The sequence below is a fragment of the Lonchura striata genome, chromosome 5 (genome assembly GCF_046129695.1).
Source record: "Lonchura striata isolate bLonStr1 chromosome 5, bLonStr1.mat, whole genome shotgun sequence".
Classification (NCBI taxonomy): domain Eukaryota; kingdom Metazoa; phylum Chordata; class Aves; order Passeriformes; family Estrildidae; genus Lonchura; species Lonchura striata.
Genome location: NC_134607.1, coordinates 56,767,296 through 56,787,889, shown reverse-complemented (window position 1 = coordinate 56,787,889; position 20,594 = coordinate 56,767,296). Strand labels below are relative to the sequence as shown.

The window sequence follows — 20,594 nt, the reverse complement described above, 5'->3', positions numbered from 1 at the left end:
TTTTTCTATGTTTTCTTCCAACTACTGTCTTGGGGAAGAATGGTTCAGGTGGGTTAGCAGTTTGGATAATTGATTTCAGAAATGTAACAATCTAGCTAAAAATATATCCATCTTTATTCCTCCATAATTCCCCTGTAATAATGCCTTCTGGATTTTCTCTGTTTTCTTTTCAGAGTCGTGCACCAGTCCAGAAATGTTAGTCCATCTTGTTTTTAAGAGTGGCAAAGAAAGGCTGTTCAGGCTAGGCCAGAATCTGCACAACATAATGTACTTCTGTCTCTTCAACCAATACAGTAATCCGACTCCTCAATGCACATCTTGGCACCACCTTTCCCTGCACTCAAAGGAGATATGCACAGCTGCCCAGTTACCCACTTAACTTTATGCCATGGTGCCTTCCACATCCCACAGACTGACTCTTTCTCATTAAAAATAAAGGTATTAAGAGATCTGTAAGGAGTCCAAAGTCCCTGTGTGTCTTTCCTGAATGCCTCAGGACAAAGCTGTTTTCAGTGAAGGTTATCCCTGATTTAGTCTTCAGAAAGGCCATAGATAGCCTTCTTCCTACCTGAGTGGCTCCAGGGAATGTCTGTTTTGATAAACCAGGCTGAATGCTCTCGTTTTGATTGCAGAGTTGCAGCCAAAAGCAAAGGGAAGATTGAACCTCCTTTAGCAGCAGGAACTCCAGAGGCTTCTTGCCTTCTATTCAAGGGCACATATCTGGATGCAACCAGAGAATCAGAGATTGCAGGACAAGCACAAGGAAACTCCAAGCACACTAGGGAGAACAGCAGAGGTGAGTGCAGTATAACCACTGTTCTTGCTTCTTGAAGCTGAAAGAAAGTAAAGAGAGCAGTCGTTTAGACCTCTATTCACTGCCTAAAGCTTTTTGCTTTTGCTATCAAAACCTTTGCCCACAAAGGCTATGTTCTCAACTCCATCTATTATTTTGGCTTTGGAGGCACAAACCCTCATTCCTAAATGATTGTTTTGAGCTCAAAGATTGCATTGACACACTGCTGAACAAAGAGAGAAAAGCAAGAGTCCTGGACTGGTGGTAGACTCACAGAAAGGCAGGGATGTGAAACAGGCCTTATGAGATATTCAGCCACAGAGTTCTCTCTATAACCAGGAAACTCAGTGTGTTCTTTGTCAAAGGATACCTTTTCTCCCTGCTGCCTCAGGAGAGAGGTCACTGCTAAAGTGACAGTAGCTTTGTTTCTCAGATTGCCAGAGCTAAGTCTAGAAGTAGTAGCTTGACAGAGTAGTAGTGGAATAAAGCCTAGAATAGTCCTGAGGCTTGAAGTGTAGCAGCATTGCAAGACACCAGCAAATGGTGTCATTTGGTTCAAGCAAATCTCACCCACTCTTGCAATAACAATGTGGGGGACCCAAAGACATGAGTCCTACAACATCCCTGACACGACACTTGGAATAAATGGGGGCTGCAAAGAACCTTGAGACCTGCTGTTGATTCATCTTTAGTGAGCTGTGGGGTTGTCCCATGTTACACAACAAACAGGTAAAAGCTGGGTCTAGTGGATCTCATAGGCAAACACAAGAGGTGAAGTACAGGTTTGGCCTTGAGTGTGGCTCTGTGCAAGTGCAGCTGGTGGGGGCTGCCTGGGGCAGTGGAGACCACCCTGTCCTGTGCCCCCTTGCATGAGAGCCTGTGTACAATACCTTCAACCAGCTGGCACTGGTACTTGCTGTAGTTCCCCACAGAATGCAGATGCAGCCGGTTACCCTGCTGGGTTTGAAGGAAGCTTTTTACAAGAAATATCTCATAAGGGGGAATGAGGACTTCCTTCTCAAATGTGTGGTAAGAAAAGCCGTGCATAGCTGCTCCCAGGCAAGTAGTCACTGTGAACAAAGTCTCATTCCCAAACTTCTGGGCTTCATTCCTGATGTGGGAGGTAGAAGTGAAACGGCCAAATCGCACCCTGCTGCCTACCTTGGCCTCAATATATAAGTCCTTTACACCCCTGTGTACCTGGTAACACTTATGTTCCCCCATGCTGATTTGCCATTCCTTCAATATCTGGATAGCAGTTGTTAGGTAGAAGTGAAAATATTTAAAGCTGAAGTTGTGTCTGTAGTGCTCTGGAGAGATTCCTGCTGTAGATGTAGCCCAGTTCAGCTGCGAGTGCAGGGAGGAGTTCATGGTGTAAGCCATGAGAACTGTGGCATGGCTGTCACGCATTTCCCTCAGCAGACCTACAGGGCTCTTTAGCAAAGCCTTCTGAGCCTTCTTCCAGAGACACAAGTAGTCCTTGTTAGCAGCTATTTCCTTTTGAAAATAGTCTCCTCGTTCCAGTTCTTCCATCATCTCCTCTCTGCATCCCAGATACTGGTCATCAAAGGAATGCAGAGCCATATCCATCAGGGTGGGGGACACAGCCTGCAACATAAAAGCAAATTAAGATTAGCATCAGAAGTGCAAATTTCTTGTGTACCTTTGCAGATGCAAGCCAAGTTTTTCTCTAACCTTTCCTTGCCTCTTTGTCATTATTGGCAGAGCAAGCAAGGTAGGTAGCAAATCTTTAGCAAAACCCTCCTGAGCAACCTCAGGTTATTGCCTGTACACCACCACAAGCACATACAAGTCAGGATGACAGATTTCTTATTTGATATGGATGTACTACACTGAATCTCCAGGAGCATTAGTCAATTTAGATAGTCTGGAAAAGGAAAGATTCCATGAGATCTACTCATACTCCATGAAATCATCTGGCTGCAAATGGGAGGAAAATTCCAACCACGTAGTTAAAAAAAATTAAGACAGGTAAGAAATGGAGTAGAGGAACTGAAAGCAGAAAAGTTAAAACTTAACCCAAAACTCCTTAAAGAACATGTTTCAAATGGAAAAAAAAAATTCTGTGTTATAAGCGATTTCATTATTTCAAATAAAGAGCAATATTTACCTCTTTTACCAGTATTTGTGAGAATATCAGCAACAGGAGGCTGCCTAGTGTCACCAGCTTCCCAGAGTCCAACCAAGACACTGTAAAGAACATTTTTTTTAAGGAAAGGTAATTTGCACCTCTTTCTTCCTGGTTTTCCTTGAACTGGAAAATTCTGCAGTTTGTAATTTGCACTCAGGTTTTGGTGGCTGTTCTTCAACCAGAGATCATTTGTATAATTCTCACTGCAATTCAGAAGTCATTAATCAATCCAAGCAGACAATTTAGTGGTAGAAATGTGCCCAAAATCCATAAGGAAGTGTCTGGTTGCACCAACTTCAGCTGGCATGGGTGTCCATCGCCTTGACAGTTCTTTTGATTCCAAGGTATTTGTTGTTGTTCTTGTAAAAAGGAAGAAAACCATGGCTTGGAGAAGTCTAAGGCACTTCTCCTGAGGAGTGGTGTGTCAGGGTGACGGCTCCCTGGTTAAGAGTTTAAAAGCCCATTTAAAGAAGTTGACTCTGATAAAGCCAAGACAGAAATGCAGGGTAGGCTGGGATCCCATCTGGAAGCAGCGATAACCTAACTCTCCTTCTCCTCCTTATCACCCCTGCTTCTACTCATGTGCTGCCAATCCTACTCTTACAGCACTGCAGAGTGGCACTTCGCTGGACTGTTTACACTGACACAGGCAAAATGAGTGTGTAAATGCAGATTCTGAGCTGAGACAAACCCTTCTCTAGCAGCTGCTTTCTAGACACCCTTCCAAATACTGGCAGTGAGTTATTCATCCAAAGAGCCCCATGGCCTTTGATAACTCTTCTGTATGGAGAAAGAGCCAAGAACTGTCAAGGCTTTGGTTCTGTCTACAGAAAACTGAAGCCCATTTTTCATGGCCTGATAATGATAGGCTGGGTGAGGGGGCACGTCCAGACATGGAATGATTCCCAGGGGTAAGGGAGGTTTGAGAAGCTGCTTGGATTCTGTGGACAGAGCATCTGCAAAATATTACTGAGATAGGATGGGAGGTGGCATAAAGGTTTCATAATGGGCTCCTTTCAAAGGAGTTGCTGCTGCTGACAGTATCTGCAGTCCCTGGCAACATGAAATGATGCCATGAAGTGCCATGAAGTGATGGATGCAGACTACCTAGTTCTCCATCCTGGAATGTCTCTGTTATCTTGGGCTGTATTTCAGAAAGTGGTTGTTTGACTGCTAAAAGTGAGTCCACAGGAGGGCTCACGAATTTATTCAGAGGCAACTCCACCTTTGTTTGTGTAGAGATAAAACAGACCTAAAGTGAGACTAAGGCTCCTTTGGAAGCTTGGCAGTCATGACAAACACCCCCACTAAAATGTCAATTCAGCTGCATATAATCCATTTGTAAATTATGTCCCTGGTTTTCCCCTCTGACCTGTAAGTGAATCCTTAGTATGAAGGGAATCAGAAGGAAAGTAATTTGCATTTTCAAACGCTTCAGAAGCAACGCAAGTTATTAAATACAAAAAATACAAAGGCCGAAAGATGGCAGCAGAGGATTTGTGGCGGTGCTTAGCGCTGCATTAACCAAGGGACAATCGAATTCCTCCATTTCAGCAGTAAATTTGTAACGTGATCTGAGTGCTCTGATCCCCAAAGGTCATGACTTCAGCTCATGAAGAGATCTGATGACACAGAGCAGATGACATAATGGAGGCCTCCGGGTGTAACTTTATTTGCCTGAAAAAAATATGTACTGAAAGGGAGAGAAAAAATATAAAACTAACAGAAAGATGCAAATAGAGACAGGAAATTTTTTGTGCTAACAAAACCATACAACAACAAAAACACGCCTATATTATTAGTACACTGTATATTAGGATTCTGCTAATCTCTCTAGTATTTTCCCAAGCAAAAATTTCACTGTTTTCAATAAAGCACTCTGTAATTTTTTACTAGATGGCATTCAGAGGAGAATTTTACTGTGAGCAGGGAAGCCCCATTAGTTTATGGCAATAGAGGAACCGGTCACAGGCATTTGACAAAGACATGCAGAGATATTAATTAAGTGTCTTCTCCTTGGCCAAGATCAGCATCACCAGTGCAAGCCATAGCAGCTTGCCAAGCAAGGCTCACACTGGCAGCATCTCTGCAGACTTCTCTTGTGTCCTTACTGCAGGACAAGGCTTTTCAGAGAAAAGCTGATCTGGGTGAGTCAGGCAAAGCCTGGTCCTTCTCTCCCTCGGTGTCACAAGAGTGTTGAACCTATGACCTATATTGCAATGTCATAATTTCTGATTCACTCTGGGGCATGGGAAAGGAGAAGGAAGCCTCATGCACTGGGCTCCTGCTCCTCAGGGTTCACAAAAGCAGGCTATGTCTTCCAGGCATCTCTTTTGCCACAGGTAAAGGTTGTGCAGAGGAACAGAAAGAAGCAGCACACCAACCCAGTTTCCATAAGCAGTATTTATTGCAATGAGCAGCTGAGGATGGTTGTACCACATGTAACCAGAGAGATTTGGTTTCTGCCAGTTTCCTGAGCATCTGCAGTCCCTGTCCTTGGAGGTGTGATCTGCTGTCCACCTCTCAGGGAAGGAAAGCTGACAGAGTAAATCAGGAAGGTTATGCACAAAGTTGCTAAGGTATAATATTAATGCCAGAGGACAGAATGAAGTAGTGCAGAGGAAAGACAATATGTAGATAAAAATACACATACATTTTATATGTATATTTATCTATATTTAGCTACCAATTGTCTTGAATAAACCAAACACTGGCCCAATTTCAATCCATTATTGAACCAATTTTCTTTTTTAAAAAGCTTTTTATAAACATTTTATAATGTATATAGCTTTCTTTTCTTCTTTTTTTAAATTTTTTTTAACTGTTAAAGTACTTCTAGTTTCAAGCAAAATGCAAAAGCAACAGAGGAGAATAGGTTTATTTGGTTTTTTGGGGGGTTGGTGGTGTTTTTTTTGGTTTTGTTTGTTTGTTTTGTTTTTTGTTGTTGTTTTGGGGCTGTTTGTTTGTTTGTTTGTTTGTTTTTGTCCTGCTAGGTATTTTTATTTTTACTAGAAGCTGGTTGGAAAAAACAAAACCAAAATACAGAACCAAGAGAATTCGAGGTCTTTTTTTACAGTCATGAAAAGCAGCACACAAATGCAAGGGCTGATCTAAAGGGACTCCTTAAACACACCTTTTGGGATTTATTTATTGTTGCTATACAGCAAATTTTATGACAGAGTAATCAGAAGAGTGTACCAGAAGCTGATTGCTATCTATGCAAGAGTATTTGCACACTTCTACCTTTACAAATGATCCTACTGTGGTGCATATTTAATGTGATTATTCTACATGAAAATACTGAACTTTCCCACTAATTGGAAGAGGAGGCAGGTGTTCTTCCTTCTTCACAGTGAGCATCCCAGGATCAGATCCATCACATTTACACAGAACATGACATTCTTCTTCCATAGTCCTCCTGTATTTTGCAGAAGAGGATAAAAGATCTAGTGATTTTTTTCTAAGGCATGTAGTGGTTTTCTTTAAACTAATCCCTATTTTCCACATATTGTGTGCTGGGGATTCAGGTGGAAGGAAATAAGACAGAGTCTTCTGGTAAAGCTCAAAATAGCACAAAAGATGTGTGAAGAGAAACTTTATTGATGAAAAGAAGAAAGTTAATGGAAGCTCAACAAATGGTATAATCCCTGCCTTGGTGTTCCAGATGGTTGGGAGATAACGACAGAAGATGCCAGTCCAGATGCTTTCCTTCCCTCCTTCCCAACCACAGCTTCTTTCTCCTGTGGGGTTTGGAGTGTTCCAAGGCAAACAAGCATTCCAAGCCTTCCCATCCTCAGTATCTCCCAAAGAAGTGGTTGTAGGCCAAAGCAAATCCCACTTGGTCAGAGAGATAGTCACAGGGGGGGTAGTTTTCACAGCGCTCATGCATCTGCTCCATCGGACTTTTATAATACTCCAAGTACCTGCAGCAGAGATGCCATTCTGCAGTTTCAGCCAATGCAGTTGGAGACAGTTCATACACCTGACACTGACATGAAGGAAATGATCCTCTGAAGCAAAACTACTTGCAATCCTCCAGGGAGACCCAACAGGGGACTGGTTATGCTGAGTTAAACATCTGCTTACTCAGGGTTAAGCTACTTGATCAATGCTGGGAAATATGGGATTGAAACCAATTTAAATCAATTGCTCTTGAGGTTTTATCAGCTAAGGATATCACAAAAGTTTTAAGGATTTGGCTTTTTTTTTTTAATCTCGTTCCCCACCTACACAGGATTTTATTGTTGTTGTTGTTATTTATTTAATTATATATCTATTTTATTATTTCCTGCTTACCTTTATTTTTGCCCATTAGACATTATTATCCTTTAGCTTAAATGCTTGTCTCTAACAATCCTCATTTCTATTGTAGACAGGAGCATTATCCCCATGTAGGTTTTTTTTCTTTTCTTTTTTGCTAGGCTAAGAAGGCCCAAAATTTTTAATCTCAGGTATACACTTTGGATGTCATTCTCAATTCCTCTTCTATGTTTGGTTAATCTTTCCTGAAGACAGTACACACCACCACAGAAATCCCACCAGTACCTCATGAATTTTTACTTTCTTTCTGTATTGGAAACAGTAGCTTAACAACCTCTTCCAGGAAATGTATGAAGAACTTCCTTGCATTACCTGAAATTTCTCAAATAGCTGGGATTTCTCCAAATCTTTGTGTCTACTTTCTGCACAAGATATGTTCTACAGCTTCAGAAAGAACAGCCAATCTGATCTAGCCTTATGCCTGCAACAAAGCTGTGCTTTCTCTGTGGGAAACCAGAGGCAATGACCAAGGCTCTATGATTCTCATTATCCTAAAAATTGGTCCTGATGACCCTGTAGGTTGGAGCAGCTTCTGACTTGTATTCTCCTGTCTCCATAGCTAGCACAAGTGATGCTGTCTTTCTTCCTGGGAGGAATACTAGACTCCAGCTATGAGCCTTCAAATGTCTTTTAATGAAAAAAAGAATGGAAAAAAAATTCCATTACTGAATGTCTCCTACAGCCTTTTTCCTTCAGCACATGAGGGTAATAACATAGCTCTACAACAAAATAATGCCTTGCCATGCCCTATGGCCTTCCCACCCCCTCTTCAGCACAGGTCCAGCTCTCAGCCCAGCTCCTGAATTGTTACCATTCGTAAGGGCTGGATCTCTTCTTCCTCTTCACAAAGGCATTGGCGACCTCTTTTTTAATCTTGATGCCTGCCAAGAGAGAGCACAGCAGGTTAGAGACACAGCACACACAGACCAGTCCAACCTCTGAAAAGAATCTACTTTCTTCACAAGCAAATGACTGCCACAAACCATCCTAATGGTCCATTCATCTCTCCCCATCCCACTGTCCACTCAAAGCTCCCTCCCCACTGCAGCCTTCATATCTCCATGAAGCAAGGGCTTTTTCTGTCATAAACTCCATTTCCTTATCACACAGCATAATCTGAGTCTGCAGCAAATGTGCTGAAGGCATAAAATATTAATAAGAAGAAAATTAGGAGAATGGCACCCTCTCTCCCTGGGCTACTTAATTTCAGAGTTTGGCTTCTTTTTTGTGTCTGGACTCTGACTGAGAATGATGTGGGATCCCAACCAGAAGACCTTAAAGCACCTCCAATGAGCCATGAGCAACAGGCAACACACAGAAATACTAATGCTCACATGTACAGAGTTCTGTGAAAGGTGAAGAGTATAAAACAGTGACAGTAAATATCACCCAGTGAGAAATACACCCAAGATGTAAAAACATCCCAGCATTCAGAACTCGGAGAACATAAGAGATGTTTCAGCCATGAGAGCATTTGCCCCTGCTCTCCACTAACACATCATGTCTGCACAGTTGCTTCTTTGCTCCCTTGATTTGTCGTTGTGCAAACACCATGGTGCTGTGAAGGACCCCACAAACACCAGGTACAGGCACCTCCCAGCCCAAGCCAGGGCTCAGCACAGCACAGCCTCGCTCCATGGGATGTCCCACAACAGCAGAGGTGTGCACAGGTGCTGGTACAGCAGCAACACAGGCAGCAGCACACCAATAACCTTTCAGCATGGAAACTGCCAAATTGTTGCTGTCTCTGGGGAAAAAAGATTCCAAGACCTCTGCCTTTGGGGAGATGGTGGGGTTTATCCCTTCCCTCATCATCATGGAGTGTTTGGCTGTATTTCTCTTTGGATGTGAGAGGTATCCCATCTCTAGCAAACAGAGGTTTAGTCTGGATCAAAATACTGACTACACAGAAACTGCCAGTTAATGAATTGTCAAAAACTACCACTTTTCCCTGAATAGTCTTTACATCTTTTTTTCTCTTTCCCAATCTGTGTTTGTATTGGCTCACTGGAAAAATACCAGCTTTTATGCTTCTCAGCAGCAATGTTATCCTTTAAAGTGTGAGAAAGGCAAGACATGAGAGAACAAAAAGGACTTTCCATACAGAATTTTGCCAGGATCAGCTTGCTGCAAAAGTTGTGAACAGCCCAAGGTGGACAAATCCCAGCATCCCAGGTGACCTTAGAGGAGGGACTGCAGCCCTCAGGAGTAACCAAGAAAGTCCCCCTCTTTCAGGGTTTCCTTGTTGCAGGATTTGGCAGGGATGGCACAACCCATTGATGTGGGCAGCTTCTGCTCTCAGAACAGCCTGGGGATGAGCAGTCACTCTGGGCAGGTCTCTGAAGCCGGGTCAGAGCAGGGAGACTCCACCAACACAGCTCTGTTTCACAGGAGGCAGGTGCATCTGTGCCTTGCCAGGGCACGGCTGGTGGGCTCTGGCGCCTGGGGCAGCAGCAGGGACAGCGCTGCCCTCGTGTCACCTGCTCACACCAGAGGGGCTCTGCTTGCTGCACATGCTCCTGCACCTCCGGGACTGCATTAGGGAGCAAAAGGGGAGGAGTTAGAGAGAGACTCAGCATGATTCTTGTTCAGCCCTTACACCTATCAAAGGGAAGAGAGAAGGCAGATGCAGGAGAATGAAGCTGAGCATCAGTCAGAATTATATACTCACTGTCAGCGCTGAGAGATCCTGAGGGTTCTTTGGGATCTGGAAGGCAGACAGACAGACAGAAAGGAGTCTGCTTGTGAGTCCTTCTATGCTTGTGAGTCGTCCTCCTCTGTAACTGAATCCCACCACTGACTGGCCAGATCCAGCTCCCCCCACTTACACAGAAGGTCTGTTTCTTCCAAAAGTGGTTTTAGAAATACCCACCATTTAGACAGACACTAAATGATAAACCAGTTGAAATCTTAAAGATATTAAAATGTTCAAATTCTCTGCTGCAATTCAATATGCAACTGAGGTGGGGGTGAGCGGGTGTTGACCAGTGGAAGAAAATGCCCAGCAAAAGATGGGGGTCTCTGTTCCCAATCCCTCTCTCATCTGTGACTCTCCAACAGAGACCTGAAGCTGTGCAATGACTGGTGCTGCATCTCCTCCCTCCCAAAGCTCTGTGTTTCTCCCAGACTGGCGGGAGGCTGACAGCAAGCTGAAGGGTTCAGCAGTGCTCTGAGAGCCTTCCTGGGAAGATGTCTCCTTACCTTCCTCACAACAGCAGAGTGCTGCCAGGGCCAGAGTCACCATCAGCAGTGCCAGCAGACTCCTCATGTCTTCTTTGGCTGTGCTAGTCTCCCTAACCTCAGAGCTTTCCTGGAGGTTATTGAAGTTCTCCGGGGCTTGCTTTTGGGCAGCAGTTTATATCCTCTGATTTCTTGGAGACATCAGGGATCTGGCTTGTGTTCCTATGTCTGTACTCCAAAACAAAGCCCGTCCTTTGGGCTGGGATATACTGGGTCCTGGCAGTCATTTTGGCATCCATCTCATGACTCAGGGCATTTCCAAGAGATTTTATCTGAGGTTTTGAATGGTGTTGTTGAAGAAAAACAACTGGATTTTAAAAAATCATTTTTCTTACAAACTTGAAAGTCATTCAGTCATGCTAGAAAGCCAGAGGAGAGACCAGACCAGCACACACTGAAATAGAGCAATTCTTTTCACGTGATGGAGGTCTCTCATGTGGAGTTTCTCAAATGAGACTGAACACAATGATGACCGTTTCCTCTACCCCACGTTGGCTCATTACCCTGAAGGTAAAGAAACCTGTAATTCAGTTTGCATAGGGCAAACAGTAGTTTTTCAGACAGTTTCATAATTTCACTGAATCACTTTGGAGATGAGATTTTTATACTTTTGAAACTTTGGAAGTTAAATTGAGGGAAGATCTTTATATTTTCCTCCTGGAAATCTTCACAATTTAGAAGCTTTATTTTGGCTTCTCTTGTCTAATAATCAATTAAACATTTAGACTCCAAAATGTTTTATTCTTCAGGGCCTGAGTGGTTAAAGTTACTCGGTATGGCAAGAGCCTTGCATGGGCTATGTGTCAATAACCCCATGCTCCCCAAACCCACTACCCAAGTTACCAAATCCACATCCCACAAAAGCATAGGAACTGCAGAATCACAGAATAACCTGAGTTGGAAGGGACTCGTCAAGTCCAGCTCCTGGCCCTGCACAAGACTCATACCCTGTACCTGAGAACATGGTTCAAAGTCTTCTTGAGCTCTGTCAGGGTGGTGCTGTGACCACTTCCCTGGGGAGCCTGTTCAGTGCCCAACCACCCTCTGGGTGAAAACCCTTTTCCTGATATCCAGCCTAAACATTCCCTGACACAGTTCCAGCTGTTCCCTTGGGTACTATCACTGATGACCAGAGATAGAGATCGGTGCTGCCCCTCCACTACCCCTTAGGAGGATGTACACTGCAATGAGGTTTCCTCCTGGCTGAACAGACCAAGAGACCAACTTTGGGTAGTTGTTTTGTGTTTTTTTTTTAAATCAAGTGTGCTTATTCTTTCTGGTGTAGGAGAGATATAATCTTCCTCCATTTCATATCTACTCCTCTTCAGACCCACGTGCAGGATTACAGAAGTAAAGTTTAGGAGGTTCCCAAGGAAAATCAGAGCTATTAGGGATTTTCCCAATTCTTAGAAACACTGTCTTTTAGCTTAGAGAATTTTCAGGATTAAAATAAACCCCAATTTTTGTCCCTGTTAACTTTTCTACAGTCCAGGAAAGTTGAATATATGTACTAATGACATCCAGCAAAAGGTCTTGTATATATATTATTCCAGCAAAAGAGCAACAGTTAAAAAGTAAATAAACATCTAAAAATAATAGGTATTCTAGGAAAGTTATGCTTCCAGATGAATACTTGAAATAATATAAATATATAAATGTACAATTCTAGTAATCCAAACAGCTTTATTTATCCTCCCATCTTTTCCCAAGCCTTCTAAACAGCATGAAGTCTCTTAAATCTGTTTGGTTGCTGCTTGTGCTAATGAAATCCCACAGAAATGTCTGGTGTTTTTCATTATTTATGCTGGTTAACTGGGGATTGGAATCACTGGATATTTCTGGACACAGACCCAGACAGCACTAGACCTTGTGCCTTCTGTTGTGGTGGTGTTACTGTATCAAGTCAAACCCAGACACTGCAGACTTGTTTATTTTAGCATATGTGAGTTTGCTCCGGTTGGTGATCACAAGATTCACCTACTTGAGATCATAGGGAACAAGTGTGTGTGAATGCACCTAATCTGTACAGGCTTTTTCCTTAAAATTATTTCTCTCTCATTTTTTCCTCTGGACAAAACTTTAGTAACTGTCAGGGTGGAGTTTCCTATCAGAAGTGTTTTCAATAAATAAATCACATTCCTTTCCAAAATTCAGTTTCAAAGCTGGCAAACCTTGGAGTATGTTTTGGAAGGAGAAGCATGTTTCTAATGGGCCAGGTAGATTTGGCTCCAGACTTTGTTTCAAAGATTAGTCAACAATGTGATACTTTATACATCACAGACTTTGATTGCATGCCATGAATCGTTCCAGCTTCCATAATTTGCAGGTGCCTGTGTAAGCCTAGAGAAGTGAATGCTGAAACCATCTGTGTTGAGCTGAGGTAGATGTTATGTCTCCTACACAAATCACACCAAAGGGTGTCCCAGCTGCTGTGGCTGCTGTCAAGCCCAGAGCAGCACAGAATTCTCGGACACGTCAGCACTGGTGCTTTTTGGCCTGGGGACAGGCCCTGGTGATGGTGAGCAGAATGCAGCCATACTCACTCCTCAGAGGTCCAGGAGGGGCTCAGTAACTTGCGCGCAGGGTCAAGCCACATCTTGATTTCAAACAATTTGTGAACAGTCAAATGAAATTGTTCTGTGTGAGCAAAGTTGGGCCTGACCCCAAACGTTGGATTTCTTTTTTCTATTTATTTACCACCAGGAGCCCCTCTGCAGCTTCACTTTCTGCAGCTTTCAAGTGCTACCAGTGTAGTTTCAAGTGGAAGGGTTTTGAAAGGGATTGCAAAGGGAAATACAAGTTAAGTCTGGACCACACACTCCTTTCTAAAGGAGCACCTAACATCAGGACCTGATGGTAACTAGATAAACAAGAGGCAGTTTACAAGATTTTTTTGTCACCAACTCTCACCCTAACTTTGTTTTATGATTAAATAGGTGCTTTCTCGATTTTGTTTCCCCAGCTGAGGAAAGACTTGATTTTCAAAAACTGCATTTGTATTCTGAACACACCACTGTTTTTAGATTAAGACTGGGAGCTGAAACTGTCCAGTGACCTCTGAAAGAAGCTACTTGTAGAACCTGGAACAAGAACATTATAGGTTCCATAGCCATATGCTTGCAAGGTGATGATGTTTTTCCCCATAATCTGCAACAGAATGTATGATACACAGATTCAGTTCCTTTATGGAAAATTGCATACCCCCCTTCCAAAATACTGTGAGTCATGAGAAGATAGTATCAAACCAGCAATTTATTTTGTAGTAAACACCCACATCCTGAACTCTCTGTGATCTCTGCTACATCAGCTCAGCGCTAATTAACACAGTGTAGGAATCCATGGCTACATGGGAGAGAAGAAGCAGGCAGGATAACATACAGGGATACAAGCAACTGAATATGTTTCAGAGCCATTGCGATTTTGGGGAGGATACCCTGGACTCCAGGCCCCAGGGTGGGGACAGGTCATTCTTTACTTGGTCCTCCTCCTCCCCCCAAAATAGTGCTTGTAAGCAGCAGCGTAGCCATGGCGAAAAGCGTACATTTCACAAGGGTAGTAGTCTTCGCAGAGCTCCCTCTGATGCTCCTGGGGTGCCTTACTACGCTCCCTGATCCTGTAAAGGTAGGAGAGAAGAGGGGTAAATGCTGAGATCTTAAATATCTGCCTACAGCCCTTTCCTGTTCCAAAACTCCCTGCTTGGATTAAGGATCCACCATTAGAGTCCATCATCCAGCTACATGGTTCTTAGCATGCCAGCTTCTGTGCTCACCATACCCAGGGACTACAGCAGGAATGTTTTGCCTCCTCAGGCAACCTTTTATTTAGGGGCTAAGTAAGGTGGTGGGGAGAGGGGAATGGCTCCTGTCTCAGCTGGAGGAAGCCTTCCCTAGCCTGCGTTCTTCAGCTCTTCTGCTCGTTCCCAAACATATACATAGAAAAAAATACCTGAAATAGGTCACCTGGTACTGAGGAGAAGGTTTGTCTTATGCCTCGCCAAGAGATTATTTCCGTATTTCAGTCTTTATTTTCACAAGCCTTGAATAAGGCATGAAATTGGTTACACCTGTATTTTATAAGTGAGGCAAGGAGGCCCTCAGATGACCCTTTGATTTAGAAAAAGTCATGCAAGTTCTGCATGAAATCTGAGAACTCGAAAAAGCTCTCAAACTGATCTTTCTTTCCGACCATCCCACATTAATTCCCTCTCCTTCTGTTGGTGCTTCCTTCAGAAAAAATTTTCAGTCTTCTCAGCATGTGACATGTGTCTAAATCTAAGGACATGCTTTCTGTTATCTGAATTCTTACTTTTCCTGGGTTTGGGGAATTAAAAAGTACCTCACATTAAAAGAGGGACTGAGGCTTCTCACAAGTCACCCTGGCTGCCACCCCTGCTAACAGCCTCTCTTGGCAAGGAGGAATCTGTCAAGCTCAGCATCCTGAGGCCATGGCATACCTCTCCTGAGTGATGGCTCTTAGTCTTGTGTCAGCTTGTATGAAGTCATTGGCCCTTCGCCTGTTGAGGAAGGGATCTGAAAAGGCAAGGGGTTATTCAGACTGGCACTTTTTCAATGCCAGATTTCAACAAAAGCTGGCTTCCTCCTTTATAACAGCCTCCTTGTCTCCCCTCCCATGTACAATTAAATCCAAGACCTTTTAATATTCCCTCCTGTCCCCTGGCTGGTTCATGTATAGGCTCTCTCAGTGGGTAATGCAGCCTGTACAGAGGTGCCCATGTTGGTCGTGTTCTGATATTATTCAAATAACCCAGAGGAATGATACTGTGATTTTGCTGCCACAGTCCCTCTGATTGAGTGGAGCTTGCCCAGAACAGGTAGGCACCAAGCTACACAGACCATGGGACATCTGAGCACTCTCAAAAGAACTACAAGAACTGTGAAATTGTGCACAGGAAGGGCATGAGTGATTCTCTCTGCCTCCAAAGTTAGACAGTCATTGAGAAGTTTGTGGGGCAGTTTTGGACTGAGGGGCCCAAATGTCCTTTCTGATTTTTTTGAGAAACATCACAGTCCTGTTGCAGAGGTCAGGAGTCTATGGATATCATTTGGCTTCCATATGTGCCTTTGTGTTGCTGACTATCTGCTTTGTGAAATCCTTCTTCCAGATGTCCTAATGTCCTAATTTCTTTTTCATTTTGATTCACCTGTTCTTTAACCTCTCCAGGATATTGCTGGTTCCAAAGTGACACCCTTCACCCTTTTCATGCTTTTCCTGTGACACTCTCTCTCCCTCTTCCAGCCAAAGGATCCCTCCTATTCACACACCATGCCTGCTTCCAAGGTGCTTAGAGTAAGGCTCTCCTTGTACTTCAGGGAGAATAAATTCTGTACATGGCTTTCTACAGTGGCTCTTTCCATGCTCATCGTAGAGCTTTTTGACCAATGTCCTTTTCTAGTGTCAGTTTGGTACATGTAACAGAGACCTGAGCTCTGTTCTCAAAATTTGTTTTCCAATTCTCATTATATTCTATGCAAAATAGTGGTATGAGCATGTGCCAAAACATGTGAAGTCTTCTTTTAACTCTCTCCCTTTTCATTCTGAAACTCCATCACTCAGTAAATTCAGTTTCCCTGGGCTCAGTTGTTCTACCTATTTTATCCCTAATAGGAGTATGAGTAAATTATCTTGGACATGTCTGTAGCACTCTGCAAATTCAATAAAATAGTAAAAAAGTCTCTTACTGAGATACTCATGGGATTCCATGCTCTCATGGGACTCTGTGGAAAGAAAGAATGAAACATGTATTATGACACTGTGTTGATGGGATTCAGTATTTCATGTACCACAGATCAACAGAATACACACAGAAATCAGAGAAGCCAGGTTTTAAGGCACATCTTTAAAAGGAAGAGAAAGGGATCAGTGGTGTGACCTAGAATTGATATGAGGAGGTTAAAGTGCTCAGGAATTTAATAGACAGCTACCTGGTGATTTAGTCAGTGCTTCCAGACTCACACTTGGTCATCCAGCCTGATTCTCCAGCACAGTTCTTCACCTTCTGCTCCTGACACTACAGTGATAGGATACCAATTTGCCTTCAAAGCTTGCATGTGTTCTTAGAGAATGGATTAGCACAGTGAAATACACTCGAATCTTGCATGAAGCAGCATCTTAATTCCACCAATATGGAACTGTGTGCCTCACCAGGAAAAGGGGATGATATTACAAAAGTAAAAAGGAATATCTTCCCATTAGCAAGGAATAATTAAGAATTACCACACTTATCACAGTTCAGACAACAGCAGGACAAAAAGAGGAGCAGTCTGTGAGGTGAGCTGGAACAAAGAGGAAGGGTTTGAAGCATCCTGGACCGTGAATTCCAGTGACTGGCAGTAACAGTTCTGGATCAGGCCTAGGAGGATCTAACACAAGGGTAGGAAAGCAGGCAAGAGATCAAGTTAAGGGCAAAGAAGACACAAAGTTAAATAACAAACATCTGAACAGACCCAGAAATGTCTGCAGGTTTGGAGTTTTCATTCTACCCAGTAATAAAGGTCACCTACCATAGGAAGTGGCAGCCACCACCAAGACAGCCAGGAGTGTAAGGATGACGAGAGTGCGCATTGTGCCAGTGCAAGGACGAATCTCTCACTCTGTATTTCTCACTGAGTTTTGCTTTCTTCTAACTGAGGGTAGCTGGAGATCCTGGGCTGACTGCAAAATTAGCAGTGGAATGTTTATTATGAAAACAGAGCTAGGAGGAAGCCCATGAAAGAGCCTGGGCAAGGTGACAGCTAGCTGGTACACACTCTTCTTGGAGCTATTACAAAACATCCTCTATTAGCAGACTGGATTAGGTTTTGGGAAGGAAGGGGCATGCCCCCTTCCTCTCATAGCTCAGGCCTGGGGGACATGATCCAGAGGCAAACATGTCACTAGCACTCCATACTCAGAAAAGCTGGCCTAGGCAAGTGGAAGGAATTTCACAGGCTGCCAGGGGCCCAAAGGCAGAAGTGTGTGTTGAGCCCAAATATGAATGTTTGTTTTTCTGATTTTTCCTCTGATCTGCTCTCTTTGCCCTCAATATATTCTGTCTGGATATAACCAGCCCAAACACTTCTGTCAGCTTTGCCGATGGAGACATGGAGCATGAAGCTTCAAACATTCCTGTCCCACTCAGTCCCCCCCTCTCCAGCTGCCCTCTGCTGCAATGCCAGCCTGCCAGCTATCAGAGAAGGAATACAACCCTGCTGCCCCTTTTCATCTCCTATTTTATTGCTTCAGAAGTGCCATGCAGCAACCTGAAAGAATCCCTCTGCTGGTGTGATCATGTTTTTTGCATTGAGATGACAGCAGCACCCAGAGCTCTATCTTTGAAGGCTCTCACTGTGGTGCTGACCCCAGACTCCTCTTCCAGTCCAAAGGACAGCATCTTGGTGGAGTCAGAGGCAAACATTTCCCTCTTTGGTCTAGCACTAGCAGTCCTTGCCTCATGGGCACCAAAGGCACATGCCAACATAAGGCTTTTCATCTGGGATGGATCTTCAAGGCCAGCAGTCTCAGAGAGAATTACCTTGTCTTTTAACATCTAAAAGAATTTGACTAGATCCAATATCATGGGCAGCAGAGATGGACAAAACATCAGGTGTTCCACTCTCCAACTCTTGGAACAGTAGAAAGCAGTAAAAGAGAAAGGAGTTACAGAGATGGCTATCCCTGCTGAGTGAAAAGGAAAGAGTTTGCTAGAGACAAGGTAGGGATGGGGGGGGGGGGAGGGGGGGGGCACCCACTACCTGCCAGCCCTCCCCAGGTATCGGTGATGGGGCTGGGACCCCAGACACTGCCTGGGAATGAATCTAAGCCCCAGGAGCATTCTTATGTCTCATCCAAGCTGTGACTACTGCCTGTTTTGTCTATGTGTATATGCAGGTATCAGGATTTCTCACTGACAGGATGCAAAGTGAACACACTCTGGGTGCAGACCATTTTCCCCAAACCACTGTGCCGTTGTCACTGATGTCACCTTCAGAGGTCAATCCATGAAGTTGCACTGAAGGTAACACAGCCAAGAACTGCAGGGACATTTATCCAGAGCCTAACACTTCATCAGTGAGAACTGAAATTCATTGGAAAAAGATTACTCTGGGCTTTGCAATTTACTCTTTCAATGTCAAACTCAGGACCTTTACTTGAAGCCTTCATTCTCAGGAGGAAAAGCTGACCAGGGACTTCAACTTCAGACCAAAGAGAAAGAATTTCTCTTCATCCCTGTTATCCCACCCCATGTGGAGAGCAGCTCAATCCTGCACCATCAAGGCCCCCCCCATACACATCCACTTCTTGCCTGTTCAGTGCTTAGCCTGAAATGAGGAGGAAAACTTGGGGGAAAGCCATAAGTTTGCTATAAATACAAGGTCAAAGGGAACTGAGACTTTGCTGCTGCTGCTCTGTGCCCTGCCACTCCAGTCTCTTTAAGGAAATTCTCTGCTCTGGGATCCTTTTCATTTCTTAGAACTTAGAAGTTTTGGACTTACTGTTGAATGTGGAATTTATAGGTTTCACAAATGTCTTGTACAGTAGCTGCTAAGAAAGAAAAGCACAAGGGAGAAGCTGGAGGACAGACCCCAGTGGGAAAGCAATGGGGCACAGAGAGGAAGGTGCTGGGTGTACTTTGGAATGAAAGCAAGGCTGCCCAGTGGGAAACTCAAATGCACTTTCAAGCCAAACCCTCTTTATTTGTCTTCACTCAGGGCAGAGCTCTCTGCTCCCATTTCAGAGGATTCTAATCCTAGAATGCCTGGATCATACTCTGCCATCAACCACAGGAGAACAGCCACAAACACCACTTTAACCCAAATGTTTCATTTGTTACCACAGAAGCAATACATTTTTCAAGGGATGAATGAACATGCCAGCTTCACAGCCCTATTCCAGCAATTCTCCTTCGGGGAATTCTTCCTCTTGCAAAAGTACTCCTTTCTGCTCCCCCTGCACTCCATACTTGCCCAGCACACATCTCCCCTACTCAACAACAGTGGCTGCCCTGGGGGTAACATACCATGCAGCACAGGGAGCCCAATCCCTCTGCTTTGTTGCAGCATCCACTGGTTAGAAGTACAGAAAGGAGCTAAGACAAATTTGCACATGCCAGGAAGATCCCTGTAGACTCACAAATAAAGAAGGGATCAGAAAAGCAGCCTTGATATGTCTGCTGCTGGAGTGGAAAATCACAACACTTCACGCTGTATGAAACACTCCTAACATTTTACAGCAGTGAAGCACCAGCAAGGCAATGATAATAAGCAGCTGTCCAGGAAAAGCAAGGCAGTCCCTGAATACTCACTAAGCTGTCGCTTCCCTGCCAGTCTGCAGCTCTTGTCTCAGGGGGCAGCTCTCCTGGTGTCTTGGACCCTGGACCGAAGAAGAGGGACCTTTTATTCATTAGCATCGATCAGTGACTCCTCCCCTCTCCCACTCTTGATCCACCCCCAGGCTACCATCAGAACCACCTTCTGCCCACAGCCGGGAAGCCAGCAACATCAAAGAGCTGAGCCAAAAGGGAGAGAGCCAGAGCACACACCAGCAGCTAGAGGGGTTGCCAGGTTGCCTTTCTGTGCCTGGGAGCAGTGAGTGGACAGAGATATGGGAACAAGCTCCAGTCTCCTTCTTTGTTGCAAGAACCCACTCAGCTTTCACCCCCTCCTTTTCTGGCTGTCTCTATCTCAAGCTACAGTGCTAACCAGGACACCTGTTCTTCCTCAGGGAACAGTAGGGCAGGAGCCTTCTCCCATCTCATTTCATGCTGCTTTTACAACTCATCCCCCCTCTTAATGGCAGGCTAATATCAGACTGAAAACTCACATAACAAAGGTGTCAGCTCTGAAAACCCCAAAAGTGACACATGCTACACACACACCCAAACCCCTGAAGTGCACCCTCTGCTCACATTGGACTCAGAGCAGTGCTGGGCAGGCCAGGACATGTGACTGCTGGACTGGGCTTTGGGTTTCTGGCCCAAAATGGAAATTATAGCATGTCCATGGAGATAAAGAACCGCCACTGTTTGGACAAAGAACAGTGAGCAGTTCCTGTCCAAGGGTTTTACCTCCTAACAGTGCTCTGTGAGTTTGG

At 44.1% G+C, this 20,594-nt stretch overlaps 3 protein-coding genes across 3 annotated transcripts; all 3 read right to left on the bottom strand.

Annotated features, from left to right (window-relative positions):
• Window positions 1–738: 738 nt before the first annotated feature.
• On the bottom strand, window positions 739–3,017 carry ART4 (ADP-ribosyltransferase 4 (inactive) (Dombrock blood group)). Its single transcript, XM_031503694.2, has 3 exons — window positions 2,925–3,017; window positions 1,684–2,401; window positions 739–833 (listed from the first exon to the last, which is right to left on the bottom strand). The coding sequence occupies exons 1-3, from the start codon at window positions 3,015–3,017 to the stop codon at window positions 739–741; spliced, it is 906 nt and encodes a 301-aa protein (XP_031359554.2).
• Window positions 3,018–6,527: 3,510 nt separating this feature from the next.
• LOC110483144 (osteocalcin) lies at window positions 6,528–10,591 on the bottom strand. The gene is made up of 4 exons (XM_021552827.2): window positions 10,467–10,591; window positions 9,937–9,972; window positions 8,077–8,146; window positions 6,528–6,868 (listed from the first exon to the last, which is right to left on the bottom strand). The coding sequence occupies exons 1-4, from the start codon at window positions 10,531–10,533 to the stop codon at window positions 6,739–6,741; spliced, it is 303 nt and encodes a 100-aa protein (XP_021408502.1). The 5' UTR covers window positions 10,534–10,591; the 3' UTR covers window positions 6,528–6,738.
• A 3,148-nt stretch (window positions 10,592–13,739) lies between these two features.
• MGP (matrix Gla protein) lies at window positions 13,740–19,918 on the bottom strand. Its single transcript, XM_021552739.2, has 5 exons — window positions 19,807–19,918; window positions 17,027–17,177; window positions 16,205–16,240; window positions 14,959–15,034; window positions 13,740–14,118 (listed from the first exon to the last, which is right to left on the bottom strand). The coding sequence occupies exons 2-5, from the start codon at window positions 17,085–17,087 to the stop codon at window positions 13,977–13,979; spliced, it is 315 nt and encodes a 104-aa protein (XP_021408414.2). The 5' UTR covers window positions 17,088–17,177; window positions 19,807–19,918; the 3' UTR covers window positions 13,740–13,976.
• Window positions 19,919–20,594: the final 676 nt, after the last annotated feature.